Source organism: Podarcis bocagei (genome assembly GCF_964188305.1).
Source record: "Podarcis bocagei genome assembly, chromosome: 9".
NCBI classification, from domain to species: domain Eukaryota; kingdom Metazoa; phylum Chordata; class Lepidosauria; order Squamata; family Lacertidae; genus Podarcis; species Podarcis bocagei.
The window spans coordinates 20,818,900-20,835,208 of NC_138134.1; the positions used below are offsets into that span (position 1 = coordinate 20,818,900).

Below are 16,309 nucleotides of genomic sequence, written 5' to 3' on the forward strand. Positions count from 1 at the left end.
GAATGGATTATAAAGAAAACAAGAACTGGATGATGAGAATGTGGTTTGAACTTGGGAATGGAGACTGGAGAGATCTTCCTATGGGGAGATCGGAAGACTTATGGATTACAAATTTGATTAAGATGAAAATTGGAGCTCTTGGGACACTTGGGACATTTGGACTTAAAAGGAACAAGAAACATGATTTGGGCTCTGATTTTGAATATGGAGGTCTGGTTGGAAGAAACATAGATCCCACTGGGACAGAGCTTCTCCGAGATTCGATGTCCAACATAAAGGACTACCAACAATACCGGCAGAGAGGGACTGAGAGAGATTTGAGGGCCTCGGACGTGAGGAATCCAGGCTGAGAACTGATAGACTGATGGATATTCTTTGGGGATCGAAACCGGGAAAGGGGGGGCGCGAGAGTTCTGGAATCCAAAGGGTGTATAATTATATCTTGTTTTATGTTATTATGTTCTTTTTTCTTTTAATTAGTTTACAAAATGGGAAATTTGTGGAAGGGAATGTGGGTCGACCTTAGAAAAGGATTCAAATGATGAGCATCGTGGTTTAATTGAGGTTTATAACTTAAATCTGGTTAATTAAGAAGAATTAAGTAAAATATTAATAAGGTAAAAGTTGGAGATAAGAACTTGCTGAGTTAACTATTGGAATCAGGATGCAAGAAGGGGGGTGTGGGGAAGTCATGGAAAGTGGTTAAGAAAACAAGGTTTTGAAATTATGCATGTTTGTCTTTGTGTTTGTGTGTTTGTGTTATGTCTATATAAACTATGAAAACCCAATACAAATTTTATATATAAAAAAAGTAGACCTATGAGAACCCCCAGGAATTAGTCATACATCAAAAGGTGTGCTGCTCTCAGACATTCACCCCAATTCTTCTGAAGCTGAAACGCTGAAATGTAGCTCAAAATACCTTGAGAGCACTTGGCGGCAAATCTACAGTTCGCCGAATTCTCTTAGAATAGTCTTCTAACTTGATGGAAATGTCATAGCAATGTGCTCAGCTACTATTTAATCAACACAAGGTGTTGTTGTTGTTTTTTTGTAGATGTACTATACAGTCGTACCTTGGAAGTAGAACAGAATCTGTTCTGAAAGTCCGTTCGACTTCCCAAGCGTGGCTTCTGATTGGCTGCAGGAAGCTCCTGCAGCCAATTGGAAGCTGTGGAAGCCCCGCCGAATGTTCAGTTTCCGAAAGAATGTTCACAAACTGGAACAGTCACTTTTGATTGTTTGGGAGCCAAAACATTTGAGAACTAGGCATGTTCGAAAACCAAGGTACAACTATACCGGCTTTTTATAAGTTGAGTTTCAGGTAACTGTGAGATCTCACCACATAAAGGACTCCAGCAACTTTTATTTTTATTTTATTTTGTACAAATGGACGTTTATTGACTGAATTAGACAAACATGGTGGTTTTCCTTAATATAAAATAGTATAACAAACTGCTGCGTTGACATAATAAAATGAGGTTGTTTTTTGTATCAAGGCGCCATCCTTAGCTGAGGCAACTCTTGCAGCGTTGCAATCCGTTCTCGTTGCAAGCGGTGCACTTGAGGGCTTTGAATGAGTCCGTAAAACAGTTCCGAAACACTGACATCTTGCTCCCATGGCACGCTGAGCACGGAATAAAACCAAAGCCCCCACATGAGAGGCATTCATGAGGGTGTTGAACTCTCTGAGGGGAGGGAGAGACAGAAAGTAAGATGGCATCCATTGTTTGCATTATATTCTGAGGGCCAAACTGGACAGGGAATTAACTGTGAGAATGAAAGTAACTTGCACATTTCTTCTTATGTAGATACAGTGGTACCTCCAGTTGCGTACGGAATCCATTCCAGAGCTCCGGTCGGATCCCGAGGTTTCCGCAACCGGAGGTGCCTGTTCTACGCGCGCACACGGCACAATAAATTGCTTCTGCGTATGCGCAAGGTGTGATAGAGCGCTACTGCGCATGCGTGCGCAGCGAAACCCAGAAATATACTTCCAGGTTTGTTGTGTGCGTATCCCGAAGGATACGTAACAAGAGGTGCATGTAAGTAGTGGCACCACTGTATGACTCTCAGGACCCATAGCTCCAACAAAAACCTTTCTGAAGCTGCTATTTGTATTTCAAGAGAACCCTCCATTCCTGCCAGTGGAAGCTTCCCTTGAATTAGGAATGGAAGTTTCAAGGAGATATTTTTTGTTGAGATGTGTTATAAGAAAAACTGGTCCCTTTCTCTTATGGGGTATTCCAGAGCCCGTACAGAGTCTACCAACCAGAGTATATTGAGAAGCAAAGTGGCAAGTAAGCCTGATCTTTATTCAAAGAACTGTTGCAACAGGGTCCCTGCTCACCACACGCAGGAGGGAGGAGAACCCTGAACAATGATGCGCAAGCCCTTATATAGACTTTTGAAATTGCCCACCCTGTAGCCCAAGACCACCACCCCCCCCAAAAAAAATCATGCATATATCACAGAAGGAGAAGTCCTGCCTGCCAAGGTACCTGAGAATGGTCACTGGTTGTATTGCCTGGGCAGCCTGGCCATTCTTTTATGATGGTTAATCCAGGTCACAGGCATACACAAATATGCCCTTAAGACAGGATCTGCAAGCAAAAAGACAATGGGAAGACTTTCCCCATTTACCTCCCTTACTGCAGAGGAATATCTGAGGTCACTGGGAGAGTCAAAATGGCTTCAGGATTGCTCTCCCATACTATTTCAGACACACGTTCATATATTTAGATATGTGTGCATTTATGAATATTTATTCTATATTTGAGATCTTGAGATTTTTATAACAGATGGTTGCAGATAAATCCCTCCACTCTCCATGGTTCTGAGGCTTCCTGGGCTCCCCTATGGCTGTGATTTACATAAGAAACAAAACGTAAGGAGGGCCCTGTTGGATCAGGCCAAAGACCCATGGGGGCTAGTCAGATACCTATGGGAAAGAAGCCCACAAGGGCAGGATTACTCTCCACACTTGTGATTCCAAGCAACTGGTATTCAGCAACATGCTGCCTCCTACAATGAGACAGAACGTAGCCATTGTGGGTAGTAGCTATGGATAGCCTTATCCTTTATGAATTTGTCTACTCTTCTTTTAAATATAATAATAATAAATTTTATTTATACCCTGCCCTCCCCAGCCAAGACCGGGCTCAGGGCGGCTAACAACCAATAATAAAAACAAGATTAAACTTAAAAAACAAGATTAAAATACAACATTAAACAATTAAAACATTAGGGTGCAATCTCTTCATAGGAGGAGAAAGGAAAAGAAAGAGGGGGAGGAAGTCAAACTGATTCTAAGCCAAAGGCCAGGCAGAACAGCTCTGTCTTACAGGCCCTGCGGAAAGAAATCAGATCCCGCAGGGCCCTGGTCTCATGAGACAGAGCGTTCCACCAGGCCAGAGCCAATGTTGAAAAGGCCCTGGCTCTGGTTGAGGCTAATCTGACTTCCTTAGGGCCCGGGACCACTAGGTTGTTGCTATTTATGGACCTTGAGGTCCTCCGTTGGGCATGCCAGGAGAGGCCAAGTAACACTGTGATAATCTTGGTTGCCCTTTCCTGACTCTTCTCCAGTTCTATGGTGTCATTTTGGAGCTGACCAAAACTGTACATGGTATTCAAGGTGTGGTCACACTATAGATTAGCAGAATGGTGTTATGATATTGACAGTTTTATTTTTTGATTATTATTTTTTATAATACTGATGAAACTTTTAATTATCCCTAGCACGGAATCCCAACTTTTTCACAGCTGCCACACACTGGGTCAACATCTTCACTAAGCTACCAGTTTGACCCAAATGTCAGTCATTCCTGGTCTGTCACCACCAGTTCAGACCCAATGAGAACAAAGATGCACAATTTTATGCCTTCGCCACATGACAGAGAAGAGAATGAAAGGAAGATATGGGGCAGCCATTTTGTTTGGGGTGATTGGTAGTTCTAGCCTGAGCTGCCCTGTTCTCTATGTGAGGCACTTTTGAGTTTGTGTAATAGAGGCTGGGGGAGGTTGGGTGGCATAGGCATGGGCATCAATTATATATACTCGGGGCAGAACCACATATTACCTTCCTATGGCCATGTTCATAAATTTATTTTTCCAGAAATAATACAAGTGTAGGGCCAACAGATACTTGTAGTGAAGAATGCGCAAAAGGTTGGAGACATTCATGTTGATGTTCCCTTACAAAGAAAATATAATTCATACAGAACACTATGTATGTAACTAATGTATGAGAACGGTATTTTAATGTGTCATCTTTTATAACCTCATCAATTACCTCAATTTTGGTTAAGAGATCTTGCAGTTCCCCTGATTCATTCATTGACAAAATTTTCTCAGCACCCTGTAAAGTAAGAGACAAAATTTGTTAATGTAACAGCTGAGATATAAAGCTTTGTTGGAGTTTTTGTCTCGACAATTTTGCTGAAAGTTAGAAAACAGATTCTTTTTAAAAAGAAAAAGAAAAAAAATTATTCACAATATCATCATACTTTTTCAGCTGGCCTATGTGTGCTTTGGCTGCTGAACACAGGATTATTACATATTGTATCTCATGTTAAGTTGTGGGTGAACATATCAGACGACACAGCGATTCTTCAACAGCTCTTGTTTATTCAGAGGCCAGAACAGAACTGAGCTGAAGGACTCAGTCAGCCTGCTTATATAGAGCTCCAGTACAACGTAACTGTAACAACTTTCTGTAACTATCCAATCACTGAACGACACTTTCAATCCTTCATTTGCATAACTATCTACAGTATCCCCCTGCTAGCCCAGGGTGAGAACTTCAGTACATAACAGTATCTCATATATCTTGTACTACATGATCACTGCAATTCCCAGCCCCTCTTTTGCAATATATGCTCTTTTGCAATATATTATATATATGCAATATATAAATAAAAAACGGAAGGCACCTTGTTAATATGTCAAAGAGGCAATTTCTTATACATATAGTGCATCAGAGAATACACCTAAACGAGCATGAGAAAAACAGTATTTCTACTGTTCAAGCATTTCCAGCTTGAATTCATCTGGAGCATGTTGTGGATATGATGCCAGGGGAAGAAAGATGATGAAAAATACCATTATGACACTAAAATCAAGATCCAGCCGTGAATAATAAAAATAATTTAGGTTGAGTACATAGGACCCTGGGGAATTTCTGAGCTCTGAAGCAAGGCAGCAATGAAGAGGTTCTTCATTTTTCTTCTTGAAAGTACAAAAGGTTACTGTAAAGAAAATTAAACTGCCAAAGAAGATATAAAACTTTCCTTTGGCTCTTTCTGCTAATCAGAGAGAACCTGTTGAGGAACTGAGCAACACTACCAGGGCATTTGTATTTAATGTGTGCGTTATTCAGGGGGTGGGGAGGGAGCGATTATACTTGCATATACTGGTTGCTAGGTGCAAGGAGTGTACCCATATCTTGGGCCCTCCGATAAGGGGTCAATTTGATTGTTTGTTTATTAGATTTCTATACCAGCTTTCATCCAAAGATCACAGGGCGGTTTACGATATAAAAACAAACAAAAATCCCAAAACGACAAATAATAACAACTCCCGCACCCTCGTTTAAAAGGCCGTAGATTGTTTAATTAGCCAAAGGCCTGGGAGAAGAGGAACGTTTTCGCCTGGCACTTAAAGATATGTAACGAAGGGGCCAGGCAAGCCTCCCTGGAGAGAGCATTCTACAACTGGGGGAAGCCACCACAAAAGGCCTGTCCTTCTGTTGCCACCCTCTGGACCTCTCGTGGAAGGGGCACACGAAGAACGGCCTCAAATGATGATCTCAGGGTCCGGGTTGGTTCATATGGGGAGAGGCGGTCCTTGAGATATTGCAGTCCTGAGCCGTTTAAGGCTTTATAAGTCAAAACCAGCACTTTTAATTGGGCATGGAAACTAATTGGCAGCCAGGGCAGGATTGGCGTTATATGCAAACAGCCTTGCCCTGGTGAGCAACCTGGCCACTGAATTCTGCGCCAGCTGAAGTTTCTGAACTTTGTTCATAGGCAGTCCCACCTATAATGTGTTGCAGTCATCTAGCCTAGAGGGTACCAGAGCATAGAAGTTAGTCTATGTCCAGATAGGGGCGCAGACAAAGTTGATGGGATGCCCTCCACACCACCGAGGCCACCTGAGCCTCAAGCAACAGCAAAGAATCCAGGAGGACCCCCAAGCTACGTACCTACTCCTTCAGAGGTAGTGTGATCGCATCACGAGCAGGCAACCTCCCATCCATCTGGTCTAGAGAACCACCCACTAACAGTGCCTCAGTCTAATCTGGACTGAGCTTCCATTTGTTTACCAGAATGCTCCTTATCAAACAGCCTCCAAAAGTTAACCGGGGTCCCTTTGAAGCCTCCTTAGGTATTGCTATAAATGTCAAAAAGAAAGAAATGTGATGCCCCCAAATTACAGAAAGCCAAAATATCCCTGTCGGAACAAAAACAAACCAAAGTTAGATAAACCCAAGTCGCTAGCCCTAGTCTGGACAGTCCCTAACTTACCAGTCTCTTTGGAGGACTCTTTTCTCATAGACAGGCATTTTCCTTCCAGCCTTCTTCACCAGCTCCCCAAATTTCTGTATAACACTTTGATATCCCCTTGGTCTGCCCATCTCCCATCACCATTGCACATCAGCAATGGTGGATACCTCACCCTTGGTGTTTAATGGGCCTTGGGGCACCTGTCAGGTCTCCCAAGTTCACCTTATACTCCCCAAATGAATACATAGGAAATATATGCATCCCCTTGCAGATGCAGCAGATACATGTATACAGAAGCAGTCTAGGGACTCAGCTACATTAGTAAAAAAAAACCAGCATTTTGATTGTGTTATAAACATGCAACACCAGATGGCGCTGGAGAGTAAAAGAAATTCTACGTGATTTTTCATAGCGCTGTTCCCCCCCTTTTGTTATAACGATTTAATTTTTGACTTATTTATCGTGCGTTTTTCCTGTGTGTAGATCCACCCTAGGACTGTAGTTCAGTTCTTTTACACTGGGCTAGGGTACGCTATGTGAAATCAAGAGGTGCAGAGGGGTTCAGATCAAGTTCCATGGCTTCAGGTTTCTAACTGCTATAGTCCAGAGAAACTGCCATTCTTCTGCTGCCGCCATTTTCAAGTTGTAAAGATCCTACAGAGACTAGGCCCACACACACACAAAAAAAGCTGTATTGAAATTGAGAGTGTCTGAGAATGAGGCTGGGAACTTTTCTCTGAAAACAGTCTACTCCTTGGGATGGGATGGGATGGGATGAGATGAGATGGGATGGGATGGGATGGGATGGGATGGGATGGGATGGGAACCCTGCTCTCCTTAACATCAGTTCTGTCTGCTCCCAAGAGAGGCATCACCCCAATGCTTGAGAATTACTGCTCCACATGTGCATTTTGAACAAAGATGATGCATTTAGAAGCGCAGCAAATAACAGCAGCAGTGTTGATCATGCCTTTTCTATGTAGCTACATGGAGCCATGTGATTTAATACTTTTTAAACAATTTAAAATGTGTCCTTACCAGAACAAAAGAAAAGTACCTTTCTCCAGAAGAAACAAAAAAATACAATACTACAAGCATTTCAGTGATGAAATTTATCTGGTACTCAAATGCCACCTGCTTTCTGTGGTGTTCTTGGGAGACATTTAATATACCATAGATACCTCCTACACCAGAGATGGAGATCCTCTGACCCTTGGGCTCCTAATTTGGTTCATGAAACCCTTTACCTCAAACCATTCCCACCTGCGCAGTCAGCTGGTCAGTGGTGGCTACAAAGTCTGGATAAAGGGAAATGCTTCATTTGGTGTCACTGTGACATCAAGTGATTGATGTCAGGTGACTGTGTGGTTTCAAAGAAACCTACTGGCTGGATCCAGTTTCCTACTCCTTTCCTATACCTTGGATCCCGAATGCCTTGGCACTCGGACGTTTTGGCTCCCGAACGCTGCAAACCCAGAAGTGAGCTTCCTGCAGCCAATCAGAAGCCACGCTTTGGTTTCTGAACGTTTTGGAAGGCAAGCGGACTTCTGGAACAGATTCCTTTTGACTCCCAAGCTACGGCTGTAATTTTATCAGCAGTTCTTATAAAGCTGGGGCCTTTAAGGTATGGTTACCCAATGTCCCCATTTCCCGGGAACAGTCCCCGGATTTACAAATCTGTCCCCGGACAAAATCCGTCCCCGGAATGTCCCCAGATTTCATTTAATGTCTCCGGATTTATATTTTAAGTGTTGTAGATTATATAGTAGGGGATGAATGTTGCATGATTGGTTCAACGGCACAAGACACATCATATGGGGACTTTGGGCGAGACAAAATGGCGGGTGCCATGGCAGGGAGCAGCTCCTGAAGCCAGCCAGAGCCAACTGCGCTACCAGGCTGCCTCCTGGCTGCTGGGACTGCTGCTGCTGCCGCTCCCGCTGCCACTGCCGAGGTGGAACTGGGGACGCCCGGTGCGTCAACTGGGGGAACCGCTGACGCACACACACCCACAAGCCAAATCAAGCCGAGAGTGACTGCCCAGTGGTGTTCCGAGGCCAGTAAAAACACCAGAGCGGAGAAGGAGAAGGGAGAGAGAGAAAGAGGAAGGAGAAAAAAAGAGGGGAGCTGCTGCTGCCGCTGAGGAAGAGAGGTAGGAGAGCACCGGGAGGGGCAAGGACACGTAGCCGAGCCCAGGCCCCAGCTGAGCCTACTCCACAGCGGCTAGCGCTCCAGGAGAGCAGGCTGGGGCCCAGAGGAGGGCCATGCGACAGAGGAGACCACAGAAGAGAAGATATTATTTCTTATTTTTTTAAAAAAAAATTATTTTAAAAAATAACTTTTTTTCTCTTTTTTTTAAAAAAAGTGTCCCCGGATTCTTTGAAAAAAATATGGTAACCATACATTTAAGGTGACTGCTAGATTTACCACCTCTGTTTTATGCAAGCAGTGTGGTCAGCTGGTCGTGCCTGTTTGGCAACTTGCTTACTTTGTTTAGTGCTTTGATTGACGATCTGGGTACAGGAGCTGCTTGGTGTTTCTAAATAGCCTTAAAATAAAATATCTACTTGCATAGGCAAGCAGGCTGTAAGTTTATAATCTCTTGGCCATTGTCAGGGCTCCCCCAACCCTTTCTCAATACCTTTCAATACCTGGAAATGAGAAGCTCCCAGGCTCCTTTTTACGTAACCTTCTAGTCGAAATAGTTTCATTATGTATGCTTCATCGTTATCCCAGCAGAGGGCATGATTCGTTTTCAGATATAAGCAGCCCTTGGCCAATATAAATGTTACAGACACACTAAAGTGCACTTAACAATATGGACAGAGGCTAGCTAATGCCATGAGATGATTTATCCTTACTTGGATGTGGACTCAATAAGGCTGTCCACCACATTTGAAAAACATAGTTGATGAATCTTCTGCCTTTCAACTTACTAATTAATTGATAAAATGTATTGATGGTAAACCCTTAAAACAGGTGTCTTTGGGGGATACAGCAGGAAGTATTAGAAAGCGTACAATTTAATTAAACAGAAACCACTACTCATTGTTAGAAGGAAAGGACATCTTTCATCCCCCCCCCCTTTGCAATTCAACTGACTTGCAACCTCTGTAAATACCATATTTTTTGCTCTATAAAACTCACTTTTTCCCTCCTAAAAAGTAAGGGGAAATGTGTGTGTGTCTTATGGAGTGAATGCAGGCTGCGCAGCTATCACAGAAGCCAGAACAGCAAAAGGGATTGCTGCTTTCACTGCGCAGCGATCCCTCTTGCTGTTCTGGCTTCTGAGATTCAGAATATTTTTTTCCTTGTTTTCCTCCTCCAAAAACTAGGTGCGTCTTGTGGTCTGGTGCGTCTTATAGAGCGAAAAATACGGTATGTGCACACTTCTCTCCAGAGGTTGCTGGAATACAGCTCCCATCATCCCTGATCACTAGCTATTCTGACAGGGGCTGATGGCGGTTGGAGTCCAACAACATCTGGAAAACCACATGTTCCTTATAAGATGGAGTAATAAGCAGTTTTATCCCATGTTTTCAGGTGCCAGCTCCAGGTGGGCACAGAAAACAGGCCTGCCTCAAACCCGTGACCAGCAACTGGACCCCTTTTGGACCCAGAGCTCCACTCCTTCCTTACCCCGCAAAACATCCTGAAGGACACTACCATCAATAGCTTTCACCCACTCACACTTTTGGCAGGCGCAGCAGAAACATCCACATTGGGGCAACCACTGTCAAGAGTCTGGTGGAGCCAACATGGAGGAGCCTCTCCACTGCATCCAAACCCATCCCAGTGCCGCAGATGAGGGAGTTGGACTTCGGATTGCTCTGTTAGGTTCTCACTTAGATGAGGTAGAAGGTGAACCACCGTACCTGATTATACATGGTAGCAGTGATTCCTGCCACTTTCTTTTTTGAGACTCCTGGGACTGAAGGAATTGCAGCAATCCTGACAGTCCTACTTGTAATTCACACACTAGCTGCTCTGTGAGACTGTGGCCTCTACACTGTGGTCCTACTGAGCCTCTTGGGCTTGCTGATTGGAAGGTCGGTGGTTCGAATCCCTGCAAAGGGGTGAGCTCCTGTTGCTCTGTCCCAGCTCCTGCCAGCCTAGCAGTTGGAAAGCATACCAGTGGAGGTAGATAAATAGGTATTGCTGTGGTGGGAAGGTAAACGACGTTTCTGTGTGCTCTGGTTTCTGTCACGGTGTCCTGTTGCACCAGAAGTGGTTTAGTCATACTGGCCACAACACGACCCGGAAAGCTGTCTGTGGACAAACGCCGGCTCCCTCAGCCTGAAATTGAGATGAGCGCCACAACCCCATAGTCGCCTTTGACTGGACTCAATTGTTCAAGGGTCCTTTACCTTTACCCTACATGTATTTGTCCTTAGATTCTTTCAAGTGCCCCATTTGATTTTTGAAAAGGTCTTCACAGCAGGAGTTTCATACCTGTGTAGCTACAGGGTTGGATAATTTTGTTTTGTTTCAAATCAGTTCCACACAATTTTGCCAAGTCAGGTCAGGATGTTGTGGTTTCTCACAAGTGAAAGCTATTTCCCTTCCTGTTAAAGAGCATGAACTGGGTTAACAGGACAGATTTATTGAACAGCTGCTGGTAAAAATGTAAGGAAACACAGGGTGATTTTTTTCATTTTCATCTTTTATAATAATTTCTCTATAAATATATGGGTCATGTTTCTTCAATATACTCAAGGAGCCTTGTGTAACAAAAAGGAGACTGCAAAACAAAACAAACCTGATAAAGGATAAAACTAAAGAACGCATTTTAAAAAAAAAATCCACATATTTTCACACTCCTTATGGCATTGAGAATAAAATAGGCTTGCTAAATTTATTCCAACAATATTCTACCAGATGACGAAAATACTTCAGAAAGACTAGACTATACATTCTGCTATTGACCCCAATGTGCTTCTGTAAATAAATAGATGGCATTCATTTCATGACAATCTGATAAGATCAGCTGCAGTACATTGAGCTGTTTCCACAGCAGTCCAAAAGAACTAAAATTATATCATGCTCAGCATACAGGCTTTCAAGCAGAGAAAATAAAACTCTTCCATGAACTACCTTAAGACTCATAAAAAAATTTCATTGGCTTTTAAAAAGTATTGCCCAAAGTGTGTGCGTGTGTGTGTGTGTGTGTGTGTGTGTGTGTGTGTTTGTATTGGAGTGTTTTTGGGCTGCCTTTCAGAGCATAGACTCTCAGAAGACTGTTTACAATACACAAAACAATTGTAAAAGCAGATAAGATTAAAACACTATTTAAATCGCAACACATCGATGGCAAATGAAACCACATCATTATAGCTCAGTTAAAATGTAATGTGAGCAGCAGCAGCATAAAACCATCAAGAAAAAAACGACCTGAATTCAAATCACCAATATATCTCCTTGGATAATGGGTTCCATAGAGGTGGCGCATGCTCCCACATAAAAGCCCCCCTTGTGCCTGACAACCAGAGGTGCCAAGTTCCCCAAAGATTGAGGGGGCCCAGCGCACATCACACACCTGTGACATCACACCTGTGACGCAAGCATGACGTCACATTTGGAAGAGGCCGAGCGCTCCGGAGGATCCAGCCACTAAAGCTGCCCTGCGCTCAACTCCGTACTCAGCCTGCTCTGTCCCCTCAACATTCAGGGGGCCTGGCCCCCTTCCAACAAAATCTGAGAGCACCTGCTGTCGACTTATTTTATCTTAACAGTGGGCATAAAGCAGGGGCTCTGAAGCTGATCTCAGTTCATGGGCAGCCTTATGCAGGTGAAGGGAGTCCTATAGGAAACTGCCAATTGAGGAGAAATTACCAGATTCTTCCCTCCATAAGACGCACCTTTTTCTTCCTAAAAAGTAAGGGGAAATGTCTGTGCGTCTTATGGAGCGAATGCCTGGTCCCTGGAGCCGAATTGCCCAGGAGCAAAAAGCAGATTGTGCTTTTTATTTTTAGAAAGAAGGAAGGGGGTGTTGAAACAAAGCCACTGATCGGCAAGCAATCAGGAGGGAGATAAGGCTGTGGGTAAAGGAATCTGCCAGGGGAGGGGGGGGAGGTAAAGACAGTGAACTTGCAAGTAGAGGAGACAGGAATACTAAAACAAGCAATGAGGAGATAAATTAGAAGTAAAGGAGGAACAAAAAACTTCTCCAGCTAAGGAAAAGACACTAAGGCAAACAAGAGGGAAGAGGGTGTTGAAAGGAAGCAGCTGATTGGCAAGTGATCAGGAGGGAGATAAGGGACACTAATGATAAAGGAGGCTGCCTGGGAGGGGGAAGGTAAAAGCCCATGGATCCTCAGAATTTTTGCACTGGGTCACCCCAAATTCACCATCAGATCACATAGCATGTCCATGGCTACAGCCTGCATCAAAAAAACCACACATCCACTGTTTCGTGGGGCCACAATGGAGCAAAAACACGGATCCACATTGATCCTCAGGATTCTCATACCCCAAACTCACCGTCAAATCACATATCATGTCTGTGGCCACAGCATGAACCACAAAAATCAAACATCCACTGTTTCGTTCAGAATATATATTTTTTCTTGTTTTCCTCCTCTTAAAAACTAGGTGCGTCTTATGGTCAGGTGTGTCTTATGGAGCGAAAAATACGGTAATCTTAGTCATGACTCCACTCTCCTTTTGATTGGGAGGGGGGAAGTTGTATACAACTTGAGTTAGAAAATAAGGCAGTTACTCAAAAGTAAGCGGAAGAGTTGGAAAGATGAAGCCAGAAACCTGAAGAGGAGAAGAAATGCTAGAGAAGAAAAGGGCTGAAACACTGAAAAGCCTTAGAGAACCCAGCTGTGCACTGTGGCAGAAAGGAGCCAGAATGAGACCACAAAGCAGCTTGGAAGGCAAACTGAAAGATACAAATCAATACACCATTGCTTGGTGTATTGATAAACTTGTATGCATTTATCTCTCTCTTTTTAGCTCTTATGAGTTTGCTCAAACAGTCAAATTAGTTCTTTTTCCTAAAATGGCGTAACTCAAAAACTGTGTAAGTTGCTGCCTTAACAAGCCCTTAAGTAGGCTGAGAAACATAATGGCAGTTTAAGTAGGCAGCTTGTCTTCCAAACTGATGCGGCAGCCTAAAAAGCAAACTGTCTCGTCACTAAAAACCTGCATCGAAAAGGTAATACACCCAAGCCCAACCAAAGTTACTTGGCTTGGCCTAGAAAGTACAGAAAATTCTGACAGCTCTCAGACAGGTCAGGCGCTGTCAAAATGATGGGCGCAGGTGGGAAGAGTTTGACTGTGAGTAAGAGCATGGAACTGCGGAGAATGCTATCTGTGGAGCCCGGACCTCGCAGCGCACATTCGGTAGCTGAGGCAGGGTCTCGCTGCAGACAGAAAGTGGCAAATTTCTGCGGCCGCTGCACCGACTCCCATTCAGAATCAACTCACTGACATTTCAAGCATTAGTGACGGTGGCAAGCTGTGCTGCTTAGAAAACATTGCCAAGACTTGCAAAACGAGGCTGGAGGACCAATTTGACAGAAATTGCAGGAAAAATAAAGACTTGGGTCAAATGGTTTGCTTAGCAGAAAATTGGTCAGAGGCCTTGTTATTTACCCTGTGCCTAAATGCTGACATAGGCTGAGCCAGTGAAAATCTAGAAGGTTAATAGGCTGTTTAGTGGTGGAAACAAGAGAGAAATTAAGGTATCCACTTGGTGGCAGTGGTGAAGTTAAGAAGAAGAAGGAGTTGGTTTGGCTAGCATACGCCCCTTCCCTATGATGGTACAGACCACAGCCTTTGACATCACGTACGTACATGGTGTTTTATTGGCCTTGATGCGTAATAGAATTTTGACTTTCTCAGTTACTACCCTTAAAAAAAACCCTCCTGTACTGAACCTAGACTCTAAACTCAAGGTAGGTAGCATTTATATTTTTTTATTTTTAAAAACCACCAAATGATACTGAATTTAGAGATCTGATCCATAACGTAGATCAGGCTCTCCAACCTGGTGCCAGACTGCTGGCTGAGGCTGATGGGAGTTGTAGTCCAAAAGTTCTGGAGGGCACCAGGTTGGGAAAGACTTCTGTAGATGTTTAGGGAACCTGATTTAAGGGTTTTCACTAACATAGCATTTGAGAAACGCATCCTTGTGTGTGGGCTTTTAAGTGACATCCCAGTGGTGGACCTTGAGGTCTCAAATTCCAGCAGCGCCATGTGTGATGCCAAAATTTGGCATCCCCCACCTCTCACGCTCCATTCTAAATAATGGTTGTGGCATTCTGTGTCCCCCCTCCCTGGCTCTGAACCCAAACTCTTAAATCTGCCTCTGCCAGTGGACAAGAGCCAGGACTCAAACAACTGCCCCCCCCTCTCTTTCTCTCATCCCCCATGATGATGCCCACTGTAGCTGCAAAAAACCCAAACAAACCACCTAATGAGTTATAACGATGTCTGAAACCTGCCTGTTTATTTTCATGCGCCTTTCTGCCATGCCACATAGTTGCAATAGCAGATCCTGCCATGGGGATCCTGACTTGACCTCCTGGCCACTGAGTCATTTCTGCTTACTGGTCAGAGCATGGGGAAGGCAGTGTTAGGATATAGTTCCGTTCCACCTTAAAAGGAACAGGCATGACTGTTGTGTGTCACAGGCCTGTTTACTTCCAGCACAAGCTTGCTGGGAACTTCCGTTTGTATACTGCTGTTTGCTGGACACGAAGCGAAGCAGACATGTTTTTCCTTTGTTCCTGATGCTGGATAAACACTTGTAAATAATGCTTACATGTGCTTCTGTCCGCCACTTCCGTTGTGAGGATTTATTCACTCAGCTGATAAGAGCGTGCACAGTTTCTGAATGTATTGGAGGCTCGTGTCGCTGATTGATGATGTTCTGAGAAGCGGTGTTTGTCTGGCTGCCGGCCGGTGGCCGGAGCCAGCTGGGGGCCTGCCAAATGCCCCCAACTCCCCAGCAGCATCCCAACAGGCAGTAGAGAGGGCAGCATGGTATAAGCACCTGGGAGGAGTGCCAGAGTGGTTCAGCTTGCACATTTTCACCACTCCAACCTCACCACCACCTCATCCAGGACCTCAACTGCTGAGAGGTCAGGTGAGAGCTTCTGTCCCACCACGCCATCTGTTACTGCCACATGGCGGCGTGACATGTTCGTGCTATATGTCAACAGGAAGCAGGTCCAAATCATTGGGATCATCACGGCCATTATCATTTATAATTTTGCATCACATCTGAAAACACAGGCAGCAAGGCAGACCTGTGTCGCTGTTACCCATTGCTCGCCCAGTTGCCTTAATTGCCTCTTCTTCAAAAGCAGAGACAGAAGTGTTAATTAGCGCAGAAAAGAGCCACTGTCGCACAGCGCAATTGGCTTAATTGCACAACTGAACACCGTCCCATCTCCACCTCTGCCCATTTGCTGCCTATTTTAGGACACTTCTCTGTAACGTGAAATATGTAGGTTTTGCTATGACAGTGATGTTTATTTATTTGATCCTTTCAGTTATTAATAACCTGCTCTTCGTTCTTCACAAAAGAAAGTGAGAAGCAACAAAATGCACACAAAAGACAGTATTTTGCTCAAATACAACAATGTAAAAACAAGACAGTGCACTAACAACATAACGGCATCAGTTGACTGACGAGCAGCGCTTTCCATCTCGGGCTTTGTATGTCAAAACAAGCACTTTAAATCTGCCAGCCAGTGCAGAGCTTTCTACACTGGTGTTTTCTGCTGACGTCAAACTGTTCCCACAAGCAGGCTTGCCGTGGCCTCCTGCGCTAACTGCAGCCTCTGAACCAGACC

At 44.1% G+C, this 16,309-nt stretch overlaps 1 protein-coding gene across 1 annotated transcript in view; it reads right to left on the reverse strand.

The window, feature by feature from the left end:
• Window positions 1–1,401: 1,401 nt before the first annotated feature.
• Window positions 1,402–16,309, reverse strand: part of GRXCR1 (glutaredoxin and cysteine rich domain containing 1) — a 52,656-nt gene continuing 37,748 nt past the window's right edge. The window contains exons 4-5 of the mRNA XM_081209089.1: window positions 4,292–4,357; window positions 1,402–1,688 (exon numbers count right to left, since the gene is read on the reverse strand). Coding sequence (XP_081065215.1) covers window positions 1,509–1,688; window positions 4,292–4,357 — 246 coding nt within the window. The 3' untranslated portion in view covers window positions 1,402–1,508. The remainder of the gene's footprint in view (window positions 1,689–4,291; window positions 4,358–16,309) is intronic.